Raw genomic sequence first — 26,438 nt, forward strand, 5'->3', positions numbered from 1 at the left:
AGAACTGAACAGAACTGAACAGAACTGAACAGAACTGAACAGAACTGAACAGAACTGAACAGAACTGAACAGAACTGAACAGAACTGAATAGAACTGAACAGAACTGAACAGAACTGAATAGATCTTAACAGAACTGAAAAGAACTAAACAGAAATTAACAGAATTGAACAGGATATTACCGGATGGTAGAATACTGCAGGAAAGAGTTCTAACCCTGTTGGAGATCCACCCTCCCGCCGGTCAGTCTGAAAAACTATACTTTTAAAAAAATTAAAAGTTCAATATACCAATCAGAGGCAAACTTAGCGGGCTATGGTGGCTCTTTAAGTTTACCTGGAAAAAGTATCCTGTTCCTCTAAAACTACCTGGGAAAAGTATTCTGAACCTCTAAACTTACCCGGCAAAAGTATTCTGAACCTCTAAACCTACCTGGGAAAAGTATTCTGAACCTCTAAACCTACCAGGAAAAAGTATCCTGGACCTCTAAACCTCCCTGGAAAAAATATCCTGAACCTCTAAACCTACCTGGAAAAAGTATCCTGGACCTCTAAACCTACCTGGAAAAAGTATAATGTTCCTGTAAACCTACCTGGATCTCTAACCCTACCTGGAAAAAGTATCCTGTTCCTCTAAACCTACCTGGAAAAAGTATCCTGGACCTCTAAACCTACCTGGAAAAAGTATCCTGGACCTCTAAACCCTGATAGTCCTGTTCCATCAAAAACAATGCAAACAGTCAGGGCATCAGTTCGTCGATGGAAACTTATCAGCCTAGAGAACACAGCTGATTAATATCAATCCATCAGCTGGTTAACATAAATCTATCAGCTGATAATATCAATCTATAAGCTGATTACATCATTTTATCATCTGAATAATATCAATCTATCAGCTTATAACATAAATCTGTCAGCTGATTAACATCAATCTATTTGCTGATAAACATAATTCTATTAGCTGATTAACATCAATCTATCAGTAAAAAATTGTTTATTGTATGGAATTCGGGTTTTTAAAGTTTCATCGCCTGACACAGTAGAGATTACAAAAAAATTAAAACAGAATTGAATTTTATTATATATTTATATTTATATATATTTATCCATGTTCAAAAGTTAAAACAGAATTGAATTCTATAATATGTATATCCATGTCAAAAATTAAAACAGAATTAAATTCTATTATATATATCCATGTTCAAAAGTTAAAACAGAATTGAATTCTATTACATAAATCCATTTTCAAAAGTTCACGTAGATTCATAGCATTTGTACCGTTACTACAGTGTGTACCAAAATACATAGGAATTAAGAGACGAATTAAATATCGTCTTCGATTTCCGCTTGTTCAATTAAATGACAGAGTCTATAAAAATAAAGATTACACGTCTTGTGTTCTTTCCAAATGTGGACAATATAGAAGTTGTCATTTTATAGTTTCCATGTTTACCTGTTCGGATGGTCTACTGGTAGCTTGCTGGTCAACGCACGCATATCCCCACCTGGGCAACAAAATTAAATATAAATAATAAAGCTCTTTGCTCTTATGTATATGTATAGCTACAGCTGGTCAAACGGTTGGTTCAAAATGGCTGAACTTTTTTGAGGGAACCATTTGGTATCCCGGGAGTAACAAAATTTTTTTCTCAAATGTTTTTTTAATTCCACGGCCAACGCCGGGTACTTTAGCTAGTGTAAAATTGAATAAAATATAAGGCCCTGTATATTTGATAGGGTTTCCAATTAATTTTGTATCAATTTTTAATCCGTTAAGGCCATTCGGAACCTTTCCTGAAACTTTAAAATTATTGTCGAAACCTATCTAAACCGTATTAGGAAAAAATATAAATAAACTTTTTTTTCAACAGGTCACAATACAAAACTACTTTTGTATAGCTTTTAAAGGGTAGAGTGATTCGCTGTGTGGTTGAAGAAGGTTCCACCCTTAATGTAATTTTCTTTTAAAGGTTTATCATTCTTAACAGCTTGAGAACAGGTTACGTATGAAATTGTGCACCAGTATTTGATTGAAAACTTAACATAACATGTACAGAGAAGAAAATACCAGTTAAAAGTAAACCATGGATTATTTAAAGAAATAGATAACTTCTAACTTTTCAATCCTCATTCCTGATTCTCTAATTAATCAAACCTGATTATTTTCTAAAATAACTGATTAACCTAGCTGATTTGTTACTAAATTAACTGATTATCTGATAGACTAAACCCAGCTGATATTTACTAAAAAATAATTTATTATCCGATATATTAAACCCAGCTGATTATTTACTACAATGATTGATTATCTGAAGAATTGAATCTAGCTGATTATTTACTTAAAATAACTGATTATTACTAAAACCCAGCTTATACAGTGATAACCAGAAAACTCTGAAATAGGAAGACGACTTTATAGCAATACTTGTGTGTATTCTAGGCTGTTACAAAGCAAAACGTTTTTCCAGAAACTTATTAAATCACTAATTTAGTGAAATATATCTGTATTCACTGTGCAATTTCGGTATCCCAAGCTCATTGGACTAGTCATATCTTGAGTCTTTAAGTCGTCTTCCGATTATAGAGTTTTCTGGTTATAACTGTATATACTAAAAAATATTTATTATCCGATAAGTTAAACCCAGCTGATTATTTACTAAGATGAATGATTATCTGAAGAATTGAATCTAGCTGATTATTTACTTAAAATAACTGATTATCTGATAAATTTAACCCAGCTGATTATTTACTAAAATAACTATTTCTCTGAAAAATTAAACCCAGCTGATTATTAATTTTTAGAACAGCTTATAATCTAATAAATTCCACTTTTACCTGATTGATTCAGAAGAACAGAATAGAAGTAAATGGAGAACTTAGAAAGCAATGCTGCTCTGAAAAATATGTTTATTAGATCCAAAGATAAATAGATAGAATCTGATAGAATGGTGCGTGGCTAAAACTATTCATTTATTATGCAACGAGTTGCATCTCGTATTTATCATGTGAATTATAATTTATATTCATTTGTTTATTATTCAGATGTATCATGTACATGATAACGCTCCTCGTCCATAAATATATGTGTCAGCGAAGAGCTTTATTATAAAGACTACCTATAAAGTGTCAGGCATTGCCCGTGGAATTTTTAAATAAAATCGAATTATGAAATAAAATTTTTTAAATTTTTTTCCAATGTTTTCATATTTATTATGTTAGCTATAGCTAGCCAAACGACTGGACCAAATTGACTGAAATATTTCGAATGACCTCATGTTTACCCCGGAAGTAACATAGGGGGAAAAAATGTTGCTTTCAAAATTCGATTTTATTAAAAATTCCACGGGCAACGCCGGGCACTTCAACTAATCAATATAATAATGCTCTTTGCTCAAATATATTTGTATATGTTAGCTATAGCTGGACAAACGGCTGGACCGAATGAGCTGAATTTTTTTTGAGGGAACCCTTGAGTACCCCAGGTGTAATAAAGGCTAAAAAAAAATGTATCCATTGATTCTAATTTATCTGAGAGTAAATGACATTCCTTTTTAAAGAGGGGATTCAATGATAAACCTGAGGGCTTGCGAATTTTGCGAATTTTTTTGCCTTTGTAGATTTTCAAAGTATCTTTCAATGAAAATATCCCGGCGGGAATAGATGAAAATTGTTGCATACCAAAATACCAACTTTTTATAAAGGAATGATTATTTTCTTCAAAACTCGAAATATTTTAAATTTCACGGGCAACGCCGGACCCTTCAGCTAGTATAATAAAGCTCTTCGCTCATTTATATGTTTGCTATAGCTGGCCAAACTGCTTGATGAAATTGGCTGAAATTTTTTTGAGGGAACCCATGGGATTTTTTTTAATTCCACGGGCAGGCCAGGCCATATATCAAATTTATTATATATTTTAAAAAAATTTCGGAAAAAAAATTAAATATTTTCTTCTGAAAACCAAATAGAGATTTTATCCAGAAAATATTTGGTCTCAAATATCATAAACATTTGATATTCGTAGAAAAAAGATAAATCAATACTTGAGTTTATAGAACCACGTGTAGAGATGAGGCTCAGATTGTCCACTAAATTCCAGTTTTTTATTAAATTTTTTTAAACTAGGTTGGCTGAGTCTTAAACAGTTGACTTTGGTTTGAACCAATTCAACTTTAGTCTAAACCTGAGGCCGAATTAAAAAAATTTGAGCCGCAGCTCAAATATGGTTAGTTCCACTTAAAATTGTATTCAATGTTTCAAGATTTAAGCCAGCGCTCAACTGAAACTGGTTTTTGGCAGTTTTGAGACCTGGCTCAAATTAATTAAATTCGGACTCAGTTTACTTAAGTCTAAACAAGTTTATTTCAGTTAAATACTAGTTAATTTTAGTTGTAAAAACAAGTTTAATTCAACTGGTAAAACGTTTAAAGACGATTTTTATAAATTTCGTAATTTTAAATCAGTTTAAATAGAACGAAATAATCCGCTATAAACTAGTTTGATTGCACTAGGAAGGCCGTAACAATAAATGAAAACAGAATGCTGTACACTTTACAGTATAAAACAGAATGCTGTACACTTTACAGTGTAAAACAGAATGCTGTACACTTTAAAGTGTAAAACATTATAGTTCCAGCTCTGATTTATTTCTTAATCAAATATTGAACGAATATTGGAATTTAACGTGCTTTAAATTGTTATTTTTGAAAAGATAACAATTTAAATAATAAAACTAATGCTGATAAATGTCAATATTTTTGATTCGTTAATTTAAGTTTTTATGTTTCAAAGTTTGAGGTTGAGAAAAAAAGTAAAATTGTAAAATATTAAATAAAAAACAGTTCCTAACACCACGTAGTAGGCTTGTAGCAAAACTCAACTTCCTAGTCTCCCTAAACAATACTAAAGGCTACAATTTTGCATAAAATATTAACAATAAATACAAACCACTATTTTGCCAAAAAATGTCAAAAATCAAATCAAACCACAAATTTGCCACAAATATCAGGAATAATGACATACGTTAGACTTTTGCAAACCATAATTATTTAAAACAATAATGATATAAAAAATTTTGCCACAAATAATTGCAATAACGACACAAATATCTGTCTTAATAACGAACCATAATTTTGCCACACAAAACTGAAATAACGACTAATCGCTTAATATAGCTTAAAATATCAACCAAATTTAAATAAAAAAAATTGCAACAAATATCAGCAATAATTACAAAACGCTATTTTGTAACAGTTATATCTGCAATAATCAGATAACTCCATTTTGGTACAAATATCTTAATAACAAGATTGCCATAATAACCTCAACAATGTTCAATAACAAGTTTTTAAAATCTGAACCTGGTTGACAGGATTTCCGCCCAGGTGCTTAGTTTGTCTGTCAAGGACTAAATAAAAATTAACTTAAAAAACTATTATTTTTTAACATAAAAACATCGGTGCATGAGCATCGGTGAACCTGGAATTTAAAAAAAAGGTTGTATTCAAATTGATTATAGATTACACATTTCGAAACATGTATAGGCGCAGAATTACTCTAGAAACCGACCTAGAGTAAACGGACCTAAAATATATTATGTCTAATCTGGTTTGGTTCAGTAGTTATAACTGAGAGCCAATTGAAATTCATATCCGTAAATTCGCACTATAATATAAACTTTTTCGATTTAAAAAAAGGCGAATACTAGTTCGGATACCCTGGGTCAGTTTCCTGTAAGCCAGTTTCCTCAAGGTCAGTTTCTATAGCATCCACATTTGTAAAACCAGCTAAGAAGATAATTTCAAAATTTCTCATGTCATTTTAATCCCCTTTTCATAACACTTTCAGAATTGTTAGAATCATAGTGAAATGGTCTCTTGTTCCACAAAAAGTAAAAAGTTGGATAATAAAATTATGGAATGAAGACGACAATGATAGCTGCGTAAAAGATTATGTACTCAAAATCAATATATTCTACTAGTAGAAAGAATATAAAACAGTAGAACTATATATATTATACTCGTAGAAGGAATATAGAACTGTAGAACTAAATATTTTACCAGTTGCAGTAGAAGGAATATAAAACTGTAGAACTATGTATTCTACCAGTAGAAGGAATATAGAACTGTAGAACTATAAATTCTAGAACTGAAGAACTATATATTTTACCAGTAGAAGGAATATAGAACTGTTGAACTATATATTTATTCTACCAGTAGAAGGAATATAGAACTGTAGAACTATATATATATTCTACCAGTAGAAGGAATATAGAACTGTAGAACTATATATTCTACCAGTAGAAGGAATATAGAACTGTAGAACTATATATACCAGTAGAAGGAATATAGAACTGTTGAACTATATATTTATTCTACCAGTAGAAGGAATATAGAACTGTAGAACTATATATTCTACCAGTAGAAGGAATATAGAACTGTAGAACTATATATTCTACCAGTAGAAGGAATATAGAAATGTAGAGCGTGCTATAGTCAGGTCAATGAAACTGTTGAGTAAATTGTAGAATAGAAAGACGACAGTTAAACTCAAGATATGGTTTTAAATAATTCAAAGAACAGTGTACACAACAATTGTGTTGTGTACACTGTACAGTATACAATACATATAAAGATTGCTCAACTGTTTAGGGGTCTAAGTTTCTATATTTTACCTGAAGAAAAGTGGTAGAATTGTAAAAATCACAGTTTCCCATACTAATGCACATTTGAACACTATCGTACAGTATTCCAATCTAAAAAATAAATATTGTAAATAGATAAATAAATAAATCAAGTATTTTTTTAAACTATAAACAGATGTATGTAATGTAGATTGTTCTTTTTACAGTCGGTACATTTTGGAAAGTAAGAATCTTTTCATGATTTTATAGAATTTTTAAAATGTCGTCTTTAATCATTATGTACATTACTCAGCATAAATGCGCAAAGTAATCAAATGCCCGACCTCGAGGTAGAAAACTTGTTTCCAGCCGTCAACAGCCACAGAGTGAACATCCTTCACTGTCTTGGAGATAAACCTTAATCATTTTAGAGCAATGAATTTTGGATAAGTTCAACAAAATTAAAGACATTTTTTTTAAAATAAAAAGCGTTACCTGAGAACAACTTGAAGCTCTGTGTACACTGTGAGTTTATTGGAATTATTCAGCTTTTCATAAACATCCATGGATTTTAGCCTCCCTTTCAGAATAACTCCGAGGTCAGTTGAGAGATGGGTAATGATGTCCTCAGCCTCCACAGCCTCGTTGCACTCCAGCAACCTCTCCAGCTCACAAATCATCGTTTCGTACAAATGCTTCAATGTCGACTAAACAACAAGCGACGCTTTAAATTTGAGAGACGTGATCATTATATATTTGGTTTATCTGAGCATAGCTGGGAACTTTACAATGGTGGATATCAGGATTAATGCTTAATCCTCTGTTTTTGCTAATCTTGAGACTAACCTTATTCTCAAGATTATGTTAGTCTTGAGATTAAATATTTAGATCAACAAATTGGATTCTAAGAACACCAGATTGGTTCGTTTTCTTGACTGAAAGGGCCCTCACTCAATTTCTCAGCCACTTATTTATTAATACATTAGTTAAAATTGGTTACAAAAGAATCTCAAATGTATTATTAAATATTTTTCTTCACCGATTAACTTACAAAATGGCCGACAACAAATTCTTTCTTTGTTAGAAATTACGGATTTCTCTCATGGGATAGTTTTTATTTTCAAGGCTGTCATTGGTCAATACAATTTACGAACTTTATTCCTGTACTCTCATCTGTACGGATATCCAAAGAGAGGAAAAGAGTGGATAAAGGACTAAAATTAAAAGTTTCCACGGTGGATATCCGGATTAAGTAGTTGGGATTAAAGGTTATCCATTCTAAAGTTCCCAGCTCTGTTTATTTATCTTATACAGGGTGTCCCAAAAAACATGGGAATTCAGTGACGAATTCCATATCGTCTTTGTTCTGAATTAGCATTGTAATACCTAATTTCAAAAGCCATAATATTATTATGTCTGCTAGAGTTTATTTAATGAAAAGGGTAAAAGACTGCAAAGATGTGTCTATAATGTCTCCGCAAGATGAACAGTGAATACGGACAAGTTTACTCTGCTTGTATACTGTAATTTTCTTGTTTTACTAAGTACAACCGGTTGCAGTCAAAACATAAACAAACAAAATGTAAACATAGCAGACGAAACTCTTACAGATTACCGCTTTCTCAGTAGGTATCACTATACTAAATCAAAGAATTATTTAACAACCTCGCGTGATTTTAATATTTCATGCTAGGTTGCCAAGAAATATCCACCAAACCAAAAGCTGCATACAAATTGAAAAATAAATATATTTTTCAGATGTTTCCCATTTACATTTAGCCACCTATAGTAAAAAAACTATGAAGAAAAAAAAATAAAAATAAATACTTTAATCAATTATGTGAAGAAAAAAAGCTAAAAGAAAAGTGCAAGGAGTAGGAGAAATCAATATAGATTAAGAAAAATAAAAAATAAAGAAACCACGCCGATCAAAACTAAAAAAAGGGAAAAATTTAATAAGCTCTCATAAAGTTTGTAAAGAAAAGATAAAACAAATATGGAATCAAAAGAGGTGCCGCAATCGGATGAGAACAAGCGCCCAAAGTTTCACAAAGCTGTCTACTTGGTTTTGAAAGCTCACGGTTGCAATAGGCCCTCGAAATGACCTCAACTGGCAGAATTTGCAGATTGAATGCTTAGTTCGCTGGGATCGGAGGTCTTTCTCAAAAATCTCCTGCTTGGAGGTGATACTCAGTACCCCACTCATGGTCGACCACAGGGTTACCCACAAAGAATGAGACCTCAGAGACGACTGTACACAATCTAATCAGTCTCTTTTCTTACGCTTATTGTTCCCTGCTACTCAAATCTTGCTGCTTTCTGTTCTAAATCTTCTAATATATTTAAGACAAAAACCTATTTGAACCTGAGTATAGCTAGTTTAAAAGAGTTTAAGGTCGTCATTAAAGTGTTATCCTTTGTGAGTAACCCAGTACCTCACTAGCTGGCTCCATCTTGTAAGAGAACCTTTACATCCATTATCCTTCTCCTTCTCCTAGAAATAATACAAATATTAAAATAACTAATTTAGAATACTAATCTGAAGATTACCCTGCTGCAGGCACAGTGGTCCAACGGATGTAAGCTCTCACCCAAAAATCGATGAGAATTTTTCGAATAACTTCTCAAATACTCGAGCTTTGTATTTAAAATGTATATGCATAGAGCTACAAAAAGTATAGTAAGTTAGTTACATCAAATCAAAGGTTACACTTATAAAAAAAAACTTTTCATAGCAGTCTGGATCAATGTGTTGGTATTTTTAAGAATCTTAATCTAACCCCCACCCCCTTCTACATATAAGTTTCGTGTACTTTTTATAAAGAATCATGGGTTAAATTTCTAAAGATCCATATACAATTTCAATTTAATAAATATTCAGGCTCGAAATTTCAGTTAAAAATTTTAAAACATCAACTAATATATTTGAGGTTAATATGTTACAAGTTATGTAATTACAATTCCTACGTCGTTATCTACATCACTCATGTTACCTATTTACAGCACAGTTAAAATAGACACAATTAAGATGTACGTCATTATATATCACATGATAAAGCTAATCATGCTATGTATTGATTTGAAGGGCAGTTCAAATGAATAATGGGTTTCAGTTAGAAGTTTACCAACGTAGATAAATGCAATGTACAACATAGTTTAGGTTTACAGATATCGTGTTACACGATATTTATTACTTACATATGTGTGTTTACTGTTCATCTTTATAAATATATGTGTTTATGTGAATAAATATAAGTTTTGGTGTAGAATAGAAATACATGTTTTTATGTGCACAAATATATGTTTAAGTGTGTATATTTGTAAAAATAATGAATGAATAATAAGTATATGTGTTTATGTGTATGAATATTAATATGTTGAACTATATATTTATTTATGTGTTGAAATATATATTCATAAGTGTTGAAATATATAATTATCTATGCGTTGAAATATATATATTTATGCTGAAATATATATTTAATTATGTGTTGAAATATATGTGTTTTTGTGTTGAAGTATATATTTATTTATGTGTTAAAATATGTTTATTTATGTCATGAAATATATATTTATTTATGTGTTAAAATATGTTTATATATGTCATGAAATATATATTTATTTATGTGTTGAAATATATACGTGTTTTTGTTGAAATATATATATTTATTTATGTGTTAAAATATATATATTTATATTTGTGTTGAAATATATATATTTATTTATGTGTTAAAATATATATATTTATCTTTGTGTTGAAATATATGCGTTTTTGTATCTTGTATTTTTTATTCAGCTGGAACGGTTTCATTGGGTGGATATGAGTAATCAATTCAATGCAATCATGAAATATAAAAAAATCTACATCTTTCATAAAGTTATTAATAATTTATTCATAAAAACATAACCAAAAAAATTACGTACTTCAATGCTTGTTTAGTTATTAGATCTCTGAAAGTCTTAAATTGAACCACTAATTGACATACAAGTTTTATATAAACAAAAAGTAATGAGCTACCGCGTGTTAAAAAAGTTTTCTGCAAAAAAAAAATATGTTTAGTTATCTCTAATTTTTTAGTTGTACAAAACTCAAGGAAGTATTCTTACAAGAATGGAATGGATATTTTAACTATGTATCACCCTGTAAATAAGGATAGGATATGCTTGTCTATATTATAGACGCTTTGGTTTATAATTTGTTAGATAGAGAGATACAGACAGACGGATAGATAGATAGTTTAAAGAAACCGTAAGTATCGGTATATCATACATGAATGAATTTATACTAACCATTCGCAGGTATTAAAAAAAAGGATTTTTCTGTGGAATATAATTTTTCATTTATAAGTTCAAACTATTTCATTCACACATATTAAACATCTTGAAAAATATATTAAAGTTTAAATCTACAAAATAACCCCTTCTCCCCACCCCAGACAAACAGCTGAGTGCTATGCTATTACTGTTTACAGACAGTCGGTGAAGCGAAATGAGATAACACAACAAATTTAGTTCTTTTTATCATTTAAAATGTCATTTTTACGCGGGTCCGCCAACTATGTTTGGTGTACAACAAGTGTGCTAGGGAAAGGAGCGACAGGGGCAGTTTTTCAGGTAGATAATTTGATTATTATCCAGTAATTATCTAATTATTATATTACTATTTAGAGCAGGTAGTAATATAGGTATAGGATATGTCGTATCCGCTACATATGTTGATTAAATGAAAACCAATTTTTGTTTAAAATATATCGAAAGATTTTCCATCTAAAACTTACTCCACGATTAAATGAAATCTTTTCCTAAGAAAATAATTTAAAAATCAATTTCCAAGGAATGTTCACTGGATACATTTCATCTTTTTAATGAAATGTTGTACTAAAACAAATACAGATATTTCCAAATATATAATAAAAAATTGATTAGAAAATAAAATAAAATGGGATTGAAAGTAACAATTCAAAATGCTTTTTACTAAAAGTAGCATCTAGGTTACAATTACATGTCAAGGGAAATGATGGGGGGGGGGGGCATAAGTAACCTTAACACATTTAAGCCTTATTTTTTCCTAATTCTAACCCCCCCCCCCCCCCCCCCTTACAACGTAAGAAGCAAATTTTCAATTTTATTTGGAAACAGAAATTAAGTCTTTTTCACAAACTCAAATTTTCTATTCCTTATATATTTATATATGCAACCTTAGATATTTCAAACTTAGATTATTTGATCTAACAAAATTAATATTTTAAAATATTTAATGTCTATACAAAATTATTTTGCGAAGATATAGGGTTTGGAAAATCAGTGTTTGTACCACAGACTCAATTCCTTTTTCCATTATTAACGTAAATTGAACCATTTTACTACTATGTTACAAAATCTAACAACCAAATTAGAAGTTTCTAATGTTTCTTTTTTAAGTTTAAAAACATATTAAAAAAACTTGTATCACAGGGTGTAAACAAACATAATGGAGAAACTGTTGCTGTTAAAACATTTAACCAGGTAATCCTTTCTTCCATCTTTAAGAAGATAGTAAACTAAATTTCAGGCACTAATCCATTAAACAATTTAAATGCCGGGTTTACAAATGATACTCTTTTTCAACCTTTATCTTGGTATAAATTAGGAAGATATCTTCTTTTTTTCTATTTTTAAAAGAAATTAATTATTTTCTGGTCTCTGGCTACCGTAGTCACTTCTAAATAAAGTATTAATATCGATATCAAAGAAAAATATGAATTAAAGATATCCGTTGAATCTTATATGTAAGTCATCTTGGGCAAAATGAAGGACAGAATTAGTTTTCAAACACAAATAATTAAAAAATCTATGATTATTTTTGAAATTTTACTTAAAAATTTGTTTACAGATTTTTAAATCAGTAATCATCATTTCTTCGTAGTTAAGTCATATGAGACCCCAGGAAGTACAGATGAGAGAGTTTGAGGTAAAACACATTTTTGATTATTTTTGTTATTTTTCATTTTATATTTTTTATTGACCCCATTTTAGAGATTTAAAATTCCATCTCGGAAGCATTTTTTGTTAAGATATTTAAATTGTTGTTCATTAGATTTTAAAGATTGAAACAAAAATGGCAACTATCGTTAAAAATAAATTTTATTTAGTTTTTCTAACTTGCAGTTTAATGTAAAATTACTGAAATTTGTAAAAAGAAAAATGCTTTTTATCTTTGAGAAGTCTTTTATGTTGTCCGTAAATAAAAAACTGCAACGTAAACATTTGAAAATATTTATTCTTTGATATATTTTAATTGGAAAATCCTTTAAATTAATTTTTTCTAAAAGTATTGCAAAATATATGCATCGCTTAAAGGGACTGTTTACAGTAATTTCATGTAACTCTACAATCTCAATTCATTTTTAAGCAACATTTTTTTGATTGAAAAATCACTAGAGAAAATAATGAAACTTTAACCAGACTAACAAGGATACCTCATTCATTCTAAGAAAGGTTTTAAGGGTCCCGTTGTAAATAATTGGAGGTTGAAATTACGTCCCTAGTATAGATGGTGAAACTTTTGACATCTCTAGGTGTTGGATAAAGTAAAACATGAAAACATTGTCAAACTCCTGGCTATTGAAGAAGAGCAAGAAGGAAGAGGAAAGGTAAAAGACAAAGGAAAATTTTTTGTTTAATCATTTGAGGAAATTGTTCATTTCTTCTGATTTGTTCTGAGGAAAATATTAATAAATGTATCCGGGCTGAATTCCTGGATTTTCACAAATATTTCTCGCATGTTTTAAATTTGACAGAATTTATTTAATATATGATTAGAGAATTTAGATTAAATACAATTGGGGTTTTCCAAGAATCAAATTATCGTTAGTTTTAAACTTTTTTATATTTATTGATTTATTTAAACCATTATCTATTTTGCTAGCTTGAAAACCCCATCTTTGCCTTGCATCTAAACTTTCGCCATATCTACTCCACTTAGAATTTTAAAACCAAATTAAAAACGGTCCTGTGGTTCTAGTGAGTTTCCAAAATCAAAATTTGAGGCAAATCGGTTTCATGAGTTTTGATCCGACATCCAAACAATCAAAAAGACAGAAAAACAGAGATAAAAACTTAAAATGAACCCTCGCATAAAACAAAAACAAAAATCATGAAAAAAGAATAACAGAAAGCAGTTGCAGAAATAGACATTTCAAGTTTAAGTACTGCCTGGTATTTATTAAATCCGACCAGTACACTACAGTTGATTATTTAAGTGTGCTATAGGTTATTGTTATGGAGTTATGTACGGGGGGAAGCCTGTTCAATCTACTAGATGATCCAGAGAATAGTTATGGTTGATTAATTAAGTGTATTATAGGTTATTGTTATGGAGTTATGTACTGGGGGAAGCCTGTTCAATCTACTAGATGATCCAGAGAATAGTTATGGTTGATTAATTAAGCGTATTATAGGTTATTGTTATGGAGTTATGTACGGGGGGAAGCATGTTCAATCTACTAGATGATCCAGAGAATAGTTATGGTTTATTAATTAAGTTTATTATAGGTTATTGTTATGGAGTTATGTACGGGGGGAAGCCTGTTCAATCTACTAGATGATCCAGAGAACAGTTATGGGTTGATTGAAGATGAATTTATTTTAGGTAAAATACAACAAAAACTATTGGTCGGGTTGCTTAGTCCTAAAAAATGCTTTTTCAAAAAAACTCTCTAAAAAAAGGCTTTGCCTTTTCTAAATAAGGTTACATTTTTAAGGCTTTTTCTAAAAAAGGTTGCTTTTTCTAATTAAAAGGTATCTTTTTCTAAATAAAGGTTGCTACTTCAAAAAAAGTTAGCATTTTATAAAAAAATGTGCTTTTTCTTGTAAAAAAAGTTCTTCTAAAAAGGCTGCTTTCTAAAGTAAGGGTAGTTTTTCCTAAAAAAAGCTTGCTTTTTCTAAGATAAGGTTAAGATGTCATAAAAAGTTTCTCCATCAAACTTGAAATTTTCAGGCTCAGAAACCACAAGTATCAATCTTCAATTCAAATATAGTTGTTAAAATCTCTCTTTCTAGTTCTCTCCCATCTATCAGCTGGTATGAACCATCTAAGGGACAATAACCTGGTCCATAGGGATCTCAAGCCAGGAAACATTATGAAGTTTATCAAGGTAGAAACAAAACTTTTTTATTTATTTCACCCAAATTAGTTTCTCCTATAAAATAATTGTTTGATTAAAAAAACTTCAGAATTATGAATTATTTTGCTAAGGAAAAGAAGCCTGTTTTTGACTCAAGCCTTGTTTTTCTCCTCATATCCAGCTTTTTTAATGAATTGAGTTTTCTTTGTAGCTCATTACAATACATAAGTTTTATTAAAAAAATTTGGACTTTTTTTTACTCTCAGGCGGCGTTTTCTAATACTTATTACTGCAAACATCAAAATATGAGAATTATTTGGTTTCGTAAGTAGTAAATGCGTAACAGTGCTTAGGATCCATTTAATTTTGATGCATATCCGTATCCGGATCTTGGATCTGCACTGGAAAAAATGGATCCGGATCCAGATCCATATCATTTCTTTAAGATTTACTGAATAATAAAAAAAATATTTTCAAATTTTTTGTTTTATTTTTTTCGCTTATTTTTACCCTAAAACTTGATCAACCATTCAGAAATGAGGAAATTTTTATAATCTCTCTTTTTCAAAAGTTCAGTTTTCGGTTTTAGGAGTAAAAAAGTTTTTTTTAGCAGTTTTTGGTTGATATTTTACTCCTTGGCTCCGGATCCGGATCATAAGCATGATGCTTAAAATTAATATTTTTTCTGTAGAAAAGTAGAAATGCATGTAGTAATGATATAAAAATATTTCATTGCACACATTTTTATCGTACATAAATATCAATTATCAAATAAGTGATTTTGCAAAATTAAAGTACTTTTTTTTAAATAGGATGATGGTAGTGTAGTTTACAAACTGACAGATTTTGGTGCTGCAAGGGAGCTTCAGGTAGCACTTTACTTTACACAAACTTTAGAAATTCTAATAGTTTTCGGTCATGTTAAAATAAACAAATACAATTTTTTCCAGGATGATCAGCAATTTGTGTCTTTGTACGGTACAGAGGAATATCTGCATCCTGATATGTATGAAAGAGCAGTTTTAAGGTATTCATATTTGTTATTGTTTACTTGCTTTGAAGCCCAGCTTTGCCTGCAGTTTTTCCTAAAATAGTCAAATCTCTCAATTTAGAATTTTTAAACCAGGCTTAAAACATTCCTGTGGTTCTACCAAGTTCCCCAATTTAAATTTGAAGCCTATCCATCAAGGGGTTCCTGAGTTATGATTCGACACACAAACAAATATAGATGCTTAGAATGATTCTCACAGTTTTTAAATCTAAAATCCAATTTTTAGGAAACCTGTTGGTAAAACCTTTGGTGCTACTGTAGATTTATGGTCTATTGGTGTCACACTTTTTCATGTTGCCACAGGTAGATTTCAAAACATAAATATCATAAATATGGGAGACCCAGTCCTCCCACGAGGTTAAACACACAAAATCCCGGCCCCCCTGGCCTCAAAAACCCAAAATGGAGATATACCACAGGAGGCGTGGCAGGATCAAAGTCCCGAGATCAGGGGCGTAGGAGAGAATTTGTGTAGGGAGGAGGGAGGGGGGGGGGGGCACTTTCGATCATATACACACTTTCATATAACAAGTGTTAATAAATTATTCATGTAATTTTCTTAAGTGGACTCATCAGACATGTCCTCTTAATACTGTGGTGTAAGCTTCAATGAGTGAAAAATAGAGATGGAAACATTTCTTTAAAAATATCTATATTTTCATAGAAACGATATATATTATATAATCATAAATCAAAGATATATTTACACTGAAGGCAGTAATGATTAAAGCTTTTTTAATGAATTTTTTTTAAGCTAAGGGAAAAAGTCAGATTTTAAAGTATTTAAAGATTTTATTGTGTCCCGGTAGAGGGAGCCCCTGTACGCTCCTGCCTTACCATAGCCTAAAATATGTGCACTACCTAATCTTACATTACCCTTCTAAGTGAAAATTAAAGTTATTGGTTATAGAAATTTTATGAATTTTTTAGTTGTTTAAAGATTTGTCCATTTTGAACAAATTACATTGAATCAAGTTTATCTTAGTTACAAATCAACAATATTTAATTTCTGTTAAAAATTTATTTTAACTTCAAGTTCAGAAGATTCTTAATAAAGAAACCCATCATTATCTGTTCTCATCTTTACAAAATATATTAAAGCTAACCACTTTTATTAAATCTTCTACAGAACCTTAAAACTATTTATGGACTCAATTCAAAGAATAAGAAAATGAATTAAATATTGTTAAGGTAACCTTCCCTTTCGTCCATTCGGAGGTCGTCGGAATAAAGAGACAATGTACTACATAACCACCAAGAAAGCTAGTGGGGTTATCTCCGGAGCACAGACAACTGAGAATGGACCTATTCAATGGGGTAGAGAGCTCCCAAATTCATGCCTTTTGAGTCAAGGTAAGTTATTGCAATGTCTGTTTGCTTGCCCCCAGTAAACGTCAAAATGGTTAAACTAATCGGGCCCCCCATTATTGAACTCACATTAACCCAAGGACGGTTAAAGTTGAAAAATTTTGCCTTCAAAACATGAAGACTTACGTTTTTTGAGGAATCCTTAATTTTAATAGAAAAGACCTAGTAATCTTAATTAAGGGTGAAAATACTTAAAAGGGACTGCATAATTAATTTCAATGTACCCTTTGTAAAATTAAAATTTATGTTTTACAATCATTGTTTGTATATTTATTTTCAAGTTACCAAATTGTTTGTTACCAAATTGTCATGTTACCAAATTATTATTTACCAAACTATTAGTTACCAAAAATCCGCCCTTCCTTGAACCACTTCCTAAATAACAACAATAACTTTAACAGGAAACCACAACTGTAAGTAATATATGTTTTTAGCTAATTAAACATTATATTTCTTTCATTCTTGATCAGACAAATGCCTTTCTGTTAACATAAAAATAAACATAATTAAAAAATAAAACTTTAGGTCTCAAGAAACATCTCACTCCAATCCTTGCCGGACTACTGGAGGTCAATCAACAAAAAATGTGGACCTTTGACAAATTCTTTGGAGAGGTGACAAAGTTATTGTCAAGAAAAAAGCTTCATATTTTCTACATGAACAGTCTGTCCCCCCTACGAGTTTATCTGGACAAAGCACAGCACCTGGAGGATTTTCAAATGTTGCTCACAGAACAAGTAGATATTGATCCTGCTAGTCAAATACTGCTTCTAGGTAATAAATAAATTAATATTCTATAACTTTTTCCTAGAATTATACCAATTATATTGTCCAGAAGAATCCTGTTCAACAGAATCCTATATCCAATTTATTGTGTTTTGAAGAAAATGTTGTTTAGAAATAATTTTGAAGAATATAATGATGTTTTTTTCAGAGGATTCACAGTTGCATAAACTTGTCGATTCTAACACTCCAGGAACCTCTTTCCCAGACACAGAATTATGTACTCCTATTATCATGTTTGCTAAGAACAATAATGCAATCATATTTGGAGATGACAGGGAATTTGAAATTGTATCTAAATCTTTTCTAAAAATCTAAAAATACTTCAGAAACCATGCCTAAACATTGAACTCTTAAAAGTACAATCCTTAGAAGATTACAGAAATAATTTTTTAACCCTTCGGTGTTCTAATTCACATAATTACATGATGAGATAGGGTAGAAAAATATTTTTTTAAATTAATAAAAACAATAAATTTTGAACTTGCATGGGTATTAAGCAACTTTTATTAACAATATTGAAAAGGATAAACATAAACATGAACAACAATTTTAGTGTTTTCATCATTACTTTTATTAGGAACAAATGCATCTTTCTTAATCTTAAATCTAGTAGTTAAAGTTGATTTGAATTTGATTTTTAAATAACTGTCAATCTCATGTGGACTTAAAAAAATATATTTGAGCTGGCAAAGTTTACATTTGAAAAGATATAATTTCTTTTCGAATTCAGAGAGTTGGCAACCTTTCCTACCCTACCAAATCTTGTCTCGGTGGAGAATGATGCAACTTTAGCTAAATCTGCTTGTGCAGTGGGATATGCTTACAGGCGAAGGATTGAACAGTATTCCATGTGCTCAAAAATTATGGACACTGCTGTAAAACAATTAGTAGCGGTAAGAATTCCATATTTTAGTTGTGGACAGATGCAGGGTGTAAATCATTATTAAAACACCTTCTCACATTCAAGAAGTTGAATTTTTGCTTCTTTTGACATATGTGAAGCAAAGTCCAAGAGACCAAAGCTTTTTACATATCTTTTTAATATTTATCAGGTTGTGAATCAGCAGCTGATGAAACTGCAGGATCTAGCGGACAAGTGTAAGACTATATTTAATATTTATCAGGTTGTGAATCAGCAGCTGATGAAACTGCAGGATCTAGCGGACAAGTGTAAGACTATATTTAATATTTATCAGGTTGTGAATCAGCAGCTGATGAAACTGCAGGATCTAGCGGACAAGTGTAAGACTATGAGCAAATCAACAGATTCCCAACTTAAATTCTTTCAGCAGTATCATCAGACATCCAAAGGAATTCTAGAATCAATATCCGTCCCTTTAGACTCAGATGATAGTATAGCAGACACAGTAAGGTAATAGGGCTGTATCATCTACTATTATTTGTTTATCAAAATATGAATTTGGAGTTGGAACATGCACCGCAGATTATAAGAAACTGCCTTGCAAGTTTGTATTATGTTTAATTTAAAGGGGGGATAATCTGGATTTACTTTCTTTTCATATTGGTTGATCTGGAAGGGATTTTAATGCTGTACCCCGTTTAAATCAAGGAGCGATTGGATTCTTGTTTTGATTTGATTTGTAACCATCTTTATAGCTCTTTTTTGTAGGCAAGCCGAGGATATACTAAAAGAGGAAGTGGAAGGGTTTGCTCAACTGAACTCCCAGCTTGTAGACCTGGCTCCTGCAATTGCCCAACTTCACAGAAGGTACTGTTCAAGGATTGAAATCTTTAGTGATTACTATTATTTCCCGCTAACTCACTAAATTATTTTGGGTTAGTTTAGCTGAACAATTCATACTCATTCGCAGATTTCTGAAAAGCGATTATCAATCTAATTGGTGGTGTAATCAAATCACAATCAAAGGATTTTATTTTTGATTGATAAATAAATTGACTAATTCAGTGATCAATATAAAGATTTGCAAGATAATTGATTGATAGATTATAAAATGCTTAGGTATGCAGATGAGGGACATCTGGCCCGAGATTGGAGTGAAATGACAAGGGATATTAAAAGTATATCTACTGCTGCCCCTAGAGCTGCTACGTATGTTAACAAGCTAAAGGTAACAGCAATGTGCATTTTCTTGCTTTTCCTGCCATTCATCTTTTTTTGCTATTTAGCTAAAATTAGACTTGCCAAAATTTGTCCTGTACAGACCTGGGGTTCTGTTTTTAAATATCTCTAGGGGTGTGCCTCTTCTGTTAATAATCATTTAAGCTTTTCTTTAAAAATCATAAAGCAAAATATTTTGCAGATTTCCCTCTTTCCTTAATGGATTTCTAAACATTTAGGTTACAATTTTTGGAGAAATCTTTTCAAATTCTGATCATACCGTTCTTGAGGCTGAATTTAAAGAATTTGAGCTGCAGCTTGAATTTAATTTGCGGCTTAAATATGGTTGGTTCCACTTAAAATTGTATTCAATGTTTCAAGATTTAAACCGGCACTAAATTGTTTTTAGCAGATTTAAGACACGGCTCAAATTCATTAAATTCGGACACTGGGATCTTGTGAGGCCCTATCAGTACAATGATTTTTACATTAATATGACACAAAAAACAACAAGAAATAGACAGTTAGATAAACAAGTCAATTACATATGTAGATGCAATGTTAAAAGGGCTGTAATTGTAACTTTAAGTGAGCCTACATGCAAATATAGCAATGCCTGCTTCACAACCGTACCCTTTAAACTTGTAATTGTAACTTACAATATTGAAAGCACAAAAAAGGCAGACCACATTTTGGAAATGGCAGGACAAGGGAAATTTTGTGATTATTATCTCTAGAAATTCACTTCTAAAATTAGGTTGACAAATAAACGCAGCAAATTATATCAAAAATCAAGACGACATTCAAGTCGTCCTGCATACTGTCATGTTTCGTGGGACACCCTGTAGAAAAATGTCTTCCACATTATTGGTCTGAAAAAGATGTCAATGGTACTGTTGCAAATAAGGCATTGCCATATTTTTATGGACAGTTGCTTGAAATTAAGCAACAGTTCTTTAAAAATGAATATTTTCAGGAATCCTGGCAACATCTGCTCAGAGATAGAGCATCTAGAACCTTGACCTACAATGATGAGCAGTTTCATATTCTAGAGAAAATAAAGATGTCAGAAACTATCAAAGTTATTGAAGATTTACTCCTTAAGGTGACAAATTGTTTGAAGTTTATTTCCTCATTCCTTATCATTTTTATAGAATTGATTTTAGTGCAAGGTTATCTTTGGAGTTTTTATTTTCAGACGTTAGACAGTTTTAAATCAAATATGCATTTATTACCCCCTGAAATATCAAAATAAAAAATGATTTAAATGGCTTTTAAAAATAAATAATTTTTTTCTTATGTCCAAAATTTTATTTTTTCCTTATGTCCAAAATGTTAGAGTAACCTGCGCTAAAAACTTTAGAATGTTGGATATTGAGATTAATGCTTGATCTTCTCTTTTCCTTAATATCGAGACTAACCTAATCTTGTACTTGTATCCTGAAAAATGTATAAAATTCAACCAATCAAAGTCGCATAGATGAAGCCGATAAGTTTGAAATTTTTCGCGCCATTTAAGATTATATACAGAAACGGGGCGGAACTCTTTAATTCTGATTCTGATTCTGATTTTTCTCTACTATATTTAAGAAAGAACGGGTTAAGAAGAAAATCAAAAGTGTGCCCATTGGATACTCAGATTAAGTAATCGGGATTAAGGATATCCCATTCTAAAGTTTTCAGCTCTGGATAAGAGAAAGAGACCGAGAGGTTTTCCAAGAATCCATCCTCTCTTCTCTTCAGAGTCTCAGATCTCTGTTTATACCAACAACTACTTAACTATTCCCTCCAGCTCTCTTCATCATTATTTTCTTAGAACTTTTCTCCAAAAACTGTAGAGACCATACAAAACATATCTACAAGAAAACTGATCTAATTTATATCTAGATGTATGATGTACATACATATTTCCCTGACAATGAATTATTTTAAAATATTTTAGGAATGCAAGCCTTCTGTTCATTCAAGAACTGAATCATTAACTGATTGGTATAAGATGGCAAGCACTATTTACCTACAGGTAAATTTTAATTAAATGTTCCTGCAATTTGATTTTAAGTAACAGGCTATTTGAAGAGAAGAAAAGAATACGTAATTTTAAATGACCCCCCCCCCCTCCATATAGAGTAAAGCATGTCAGATTTCATGCCATACCTTCTATATTTTGCCTAATCAAGAGGTATTCTTGTTTTTTACATATTTGAATATTTATTGTTTTCTTTTCGGACTTTCTATTAAAGAGACTTTAAGAAAGCCATTGAAAAATTGTTAACTTTGAACACTTTTGAGACGACGATATCTTCCTCATTGTTACTCAGATAAAGGTTTCTTTGAAGGGTACTGTTGTGAACTGCACAGTCCACTCTATAGTAGAGGGTTACTTGAAATTGCTTCTACAGTCCAGAATAGAAATATTTTCGTTTAGTTAAGAATGTTTTGAAACTTATTTTATACATTTTTACTAAAACAGGTAAAAGTACAAAGACAACCACTCTTAACCTGATTATGTAATCAGTGATAATGGGGTTTCTTTTCATTGATTGAAAAAAAAAAAATTCAGGCTGAAATCTTGTACAAGGATCTTTCAATTTATCAAGATCAAATGTCCTCTTTTTCCCTTGGTCTTTGTCACAATCAGGTCAGTAAATATAAAAAGTTAAATAATTTTTAAATAATTATCTTTTGTCGACTCAGAATTCTTTTGCAAAACGTTTTTTTTTTATTATTCTATGAACCAAAGGCTAATAAAATATTTACTATGCTTTGATGTTTTGATTAATTTTTCGAATAAAGGTGCATTTTATTTATTTTTTAGCAATTTTTAGGTTTACAAAAATCAAATTAAATCATGATTTCGTAATTATTACTTTTTTAAAATAAAATTCAACAAGAAATTGGATGTACTTAATATCAAGGCGATAAACTGGCCTTCACTCAAATTCTTCATATTTTTATAAAATGCAATAATGAAAAAGCATGGTAGCGCACATATTGTAATACCCAGAGCCCAAAAATTAACCGAAGGGAATTTAAAAATTGTAGTGTAGACTAAAAATCTTAAATAAATCAAAATAAGTCTTTTCTTAATCCAGAATAATTTGTCAACCACTATCCACCATATTTTCCTATTTCAGGAGAAATATATTGAGCTGGTTGGTGAGGCTAGTATAAGGTTGAGAGAGGTGAAGGATGTATCTCCTCCTACCCCAACCCCTCCTACCCCTACTCCTGTACCACACCCAGATAATTCAAGTGTCACCAGGGCCGTCAAGAACATTCTCGGGACTCAGGTAGAAATTTATGGTTAATTCATCCTTAAATTTAACCATTCCTTGCTCAGGGGAGTATATTTCCCTGAAAAATCACTTCCCGTTTCTTTTTAAACAAGTTTGACATGAACATGATTCAAAAATAAGAAAAAGTGTGAAAAACATGTCTTTTCATGTCCAGTTTTTCCTTTTTTCCCCAGATCTTAAACAATTATATCTTAAAAATATACACCATACCTTAAAATTTGACAAGAGCTCTAAAGTTTATAATAAAATGATTTAAAAAATCTTCTTTTATAACAAACATATAATTTATAAAGATTTTAAAAGGCAATGAACAAGAAACTGCCGCTTTTATAAAATTAATAAAAGGAGAAATTTTTGTAATTTAAAGAGAAAAATCACAATTTTAGATAGAAAAAAAACTTAAAATCATTTGCAATAAGACAAAGGTTTAAAGTGTATCATTGTGAATCGGGTATTCCCTGTTTAAACTTCAAGTTTGGTTGACAGTTCCTTTAAGGTTTACATATTTAGGATGAAGTTTGGGGGCTACTGAGAGAAAATAGTCGATTAATAGATCAGTTTACCAGTTTAGCAGCAGCTGCAGGTTTCATACAATTTTAACATTTTCACATCTAAGTTTTTTTCTATTATTGTTTAAGTAAATATTTTTAAAGATTCCATGTATGAATTTTTTCAGGTCCTCTCGACAATACCGATCATATAATACAACAAATCAATCTTCTGAACCTTAGTGTTTCAAATATGGATACATCTAATCCTACTCAGCTGTAAACTTGGATACATCTAATCCTATTTAGCTGTAAACTAGAATACATCTAATCCTACTCAGCTATAAACTTGGATACATCTAATCCTATTCAGCTGTAAACTAGAATACATCTAATCCTACTCAGCTGTAAACTTGAATACATCTAATCCTACTCAGCTGTAAACTTGAATACATCTAATCCTACTCAGCTGTGAACTTGAATACATTTAATTCTACTCAGCTGTAGACGTGGATGTCATGGATACATCTAACTCTACAAAGCTGTAAGCTGAAATAAATATAATTCTGCTCAGCTTTAGACTTGAATAAATCTACTTCTTCTCAACAAATGACTTGGATACATCTAATCCTACAGTGATAACCTGAAAACTCTGGAATAGGAAGTCGACTTTTAGACTTAAGTTATGACTTTAAAAAGTCGAGAGAACGCAAGGCACAGCAATTGTGCAGTGTAAACAGACCCATTTCACATAATAAGATTTCAATAACTTACTGGTAAAGCTATATGCTTTGTAACATCAAATGTACTTCAGTATTGTTGTAATGTGCTCCTGCTCTACAGTTTATCACTGTACTTAGTATACTTGGAAACCTTTAATCCTATTCAGCTACAGACTCTAATATTTCTAATCTTTTAGCTGTAAAATTATACCCTAAATGTTTTTAGAAATTATTCGTTCTTTTTTCTAATTTTTTGGAACATTCGCCTATCGTCTAAATGCACAATGTACCAAAGTACACATTTTACAAATTTAGATGTTGATAATCAAGATATTATATATATTCACTACAGGGTGTCGCAATAAACAAGATATTGTTTCCTTGTATTTAATAACTAGCTTTAGTTGATTCCAAATGTTTTAAATGTTTATACGATAAGCTTGCATTTAAAATAAATACATTTTTTCCGTCCTCTAATTTATATATATTCTAAACTATACACAGAAATAGTAATAATATTATTGAATAAATTATAGTTTTATACTCATACAACTTGTACACTATACAGAATAAAGTTTTAATCTTTAAATAAATATATTTGCATTATTTTTCCTCTTGATTAATATTTTTCAGAAAAATATTAAAACATAAACATTAACCGTGCGGCAATTGCGCACTCACTTTTTTAAAATTTGAAACCTCTGTTTGTCCGATCATAAATCTTCAGCCTCTGGACTGATTTTACTAAACGTTTAATTGGGGAACTCGGTAGGACCAGAGCAGGTTTTGAGATTCTAATTTGAGTGGGTCGACCTTTTTATGGAAAAATGGCTAAAATCGTAATTTACGACAAAGCGCGGGTGAACAGTGGGTTCCCAAGCTAGTATCTTTAAATAAGTCTTGCCAATTTTATTTAAAAAATGTAGGTTTTTGAAAGATATTCATTTTTTACAGTTTTTATTTAGTCTATTTTAGTTGATAATTGTTATTTCTATAAAAGATGAAGATTATGTTTGGTATAATATGATTTCTTTTCATCCTGAATTACCAAAGTTTATCCGAGATAAATGAGTTTTTATTTTATTCCAAACTCATTTTCATACAAACACGCGTACGTTAACTATCTTACGCGTTTAGGGGAAAAGGAAAATTTTTTTTCTTAGGCATGCAAATCAACAGAAAAAATTTTCCGTCCAAAAGAGTGATTTCTTATTTTCTGATCCCCCCCCCCCCGTAACTACCCCCTCTCACACTTGATTGATTGATTTAAAAGCTAATATTTACTCACCATGAGGTCCCTGGCCCTGTCGTATGAGAAGGTGGAGAGGTGGTTGAAGAAGGAGGTCAGGATCCCCTCCTCCTATTCCCAAAATATTCAAAATTCGAATTTTTTTCTCGAAACCAAGGAATTTCCGCAAAATCTCCTCTAATTTAGCTAACAAAGGAATTTTCTTACTGGTGCAAAACATTACACATAAAAAATATCTGCAGCATCTGTTTTTAAAAAAGTCCACAAAATAAAAGTTTATAATTTTTGTTCTTTAAAAATAATAAGAAAAATAGTCATTTTCCATATATAGGGTTACCCACAAAGGATCAGACTTCAGAGACGACTGTAGGGAATTTATTCATTCTTACATTAATGGGTTCAATACAGTCTAAACTTATTTTTCATTCACTCTTAAATCTTTTAATTTAATATTAAAGGAATTTTTCTTAGGCAATAATGTGACCCTCAAATGATTGCATTCAACGAGTTCCAGGTACTTAACCTTAGTCGGTAACCCTAGCTTTATGATAAGCAGTTATATGCAGATCTTTTTTAAAGGGGATGGTGGAGTTGGCACATTTGATGTAGGGGGGGGGGGGCCCTGCCTTCATTTTTGGTTCAAATCTTCCAATTTTTTGGGTGCACGCCTAATT

At 30.9% G+C, this 26,438-nt stretch overlaps 2 protein-coding genes across 2 annotated transcripts; one reads left to right on the forward strand and one right to left on the reverse strand.

Annotated features, from left to right (window-relative positions):
• Window positions 1-144: 144 nt before the first annotated feature.
• LOC111704419 (KICSTOR complex protein C12orf66) lies at window positions 145-25,877 on the reverse strand. Its single transcript, XM_023476657.1, has 12 exons — window positions 25,804-25,877; window positions 9,055-9,113; window positions 7,115-7,326; window positions 6,964-7,036; window positions 6,671-6,751; window positions 5,358-5,404; window positions 4,842-4,889; window positions 4,041-4,085; window positions 2,833-2,891; window positions 1,451-1,502; window positions 673-772; window positions 145-246 (listed from the first exon to the last, which is right to left on the reverse strand). Exons 2-12 carry the CDS (start codon window positions 9,070-9,072, stop codon window positions 145-147), a joined length of 837 nt encoding a protein of 278 aa, XP_023332425.1. The 5' UTR covers window positions 9,073-9,113; window positions 25,804-25,877.
• Window positions 11,095-24,986, forward strand: LOC111704300 (serine/threonine-protein kinase TBK1). Its single transcript, XM_023476515.1, has 22 exons — window positions 11,095-11,233; window positions 12,074-12,124; window positions 12,525-12,569; window positions 13,177-13,251; window positions 14,153-14,249; window positions 14,660-14,754; window positions 15,537-15,593; window positions 15,675-15,751; window positions 16,002-16,078; window positions 16,967-17,128; window positions 17,669-17,917; window positions 18,078-18,204; window positions 18,660-18,822; window positions 18,982-19,301; window positions 19,560-19,658; window positions 19,911-20,019; window positions 20,986-21,114; window positions 21,952-22,029; window positions 22,570-22,647; window positions 23,144-23,299; window positions 23,816-23,888; window positions 23,982-24,986. The coding sequence occupies exons 1-22, from the start codon at window positions 11,150-11,152 to the stop codon at window positions 24,074-24,076; spliced, it is 2,496 nt and encodes an 831-aa protein (XP_023332283.1). The 5' UTR covers window positions 11,095-11,149; the 3' UTR covers window positions 24,077-24,986.
• Window positions 25,878-26,438: the final 561 nt, after the last annotated feature.

Source organism: Eurytemora carolleeae, unplaced genomic scaffold (assembly GCF_000591075.1).
Source record: "Eurytemora carolleeae unplaced genomic scaffold, Eaff_2.0 scaffold127, whole genome shotgun sequence".
Taxonomy (NCBI): Eukaryota; Metazoa; Arthropoda; class Copepoda; order Calanoida; family Temoridae; genus Eurytemora; species Eurytemora carolleeae.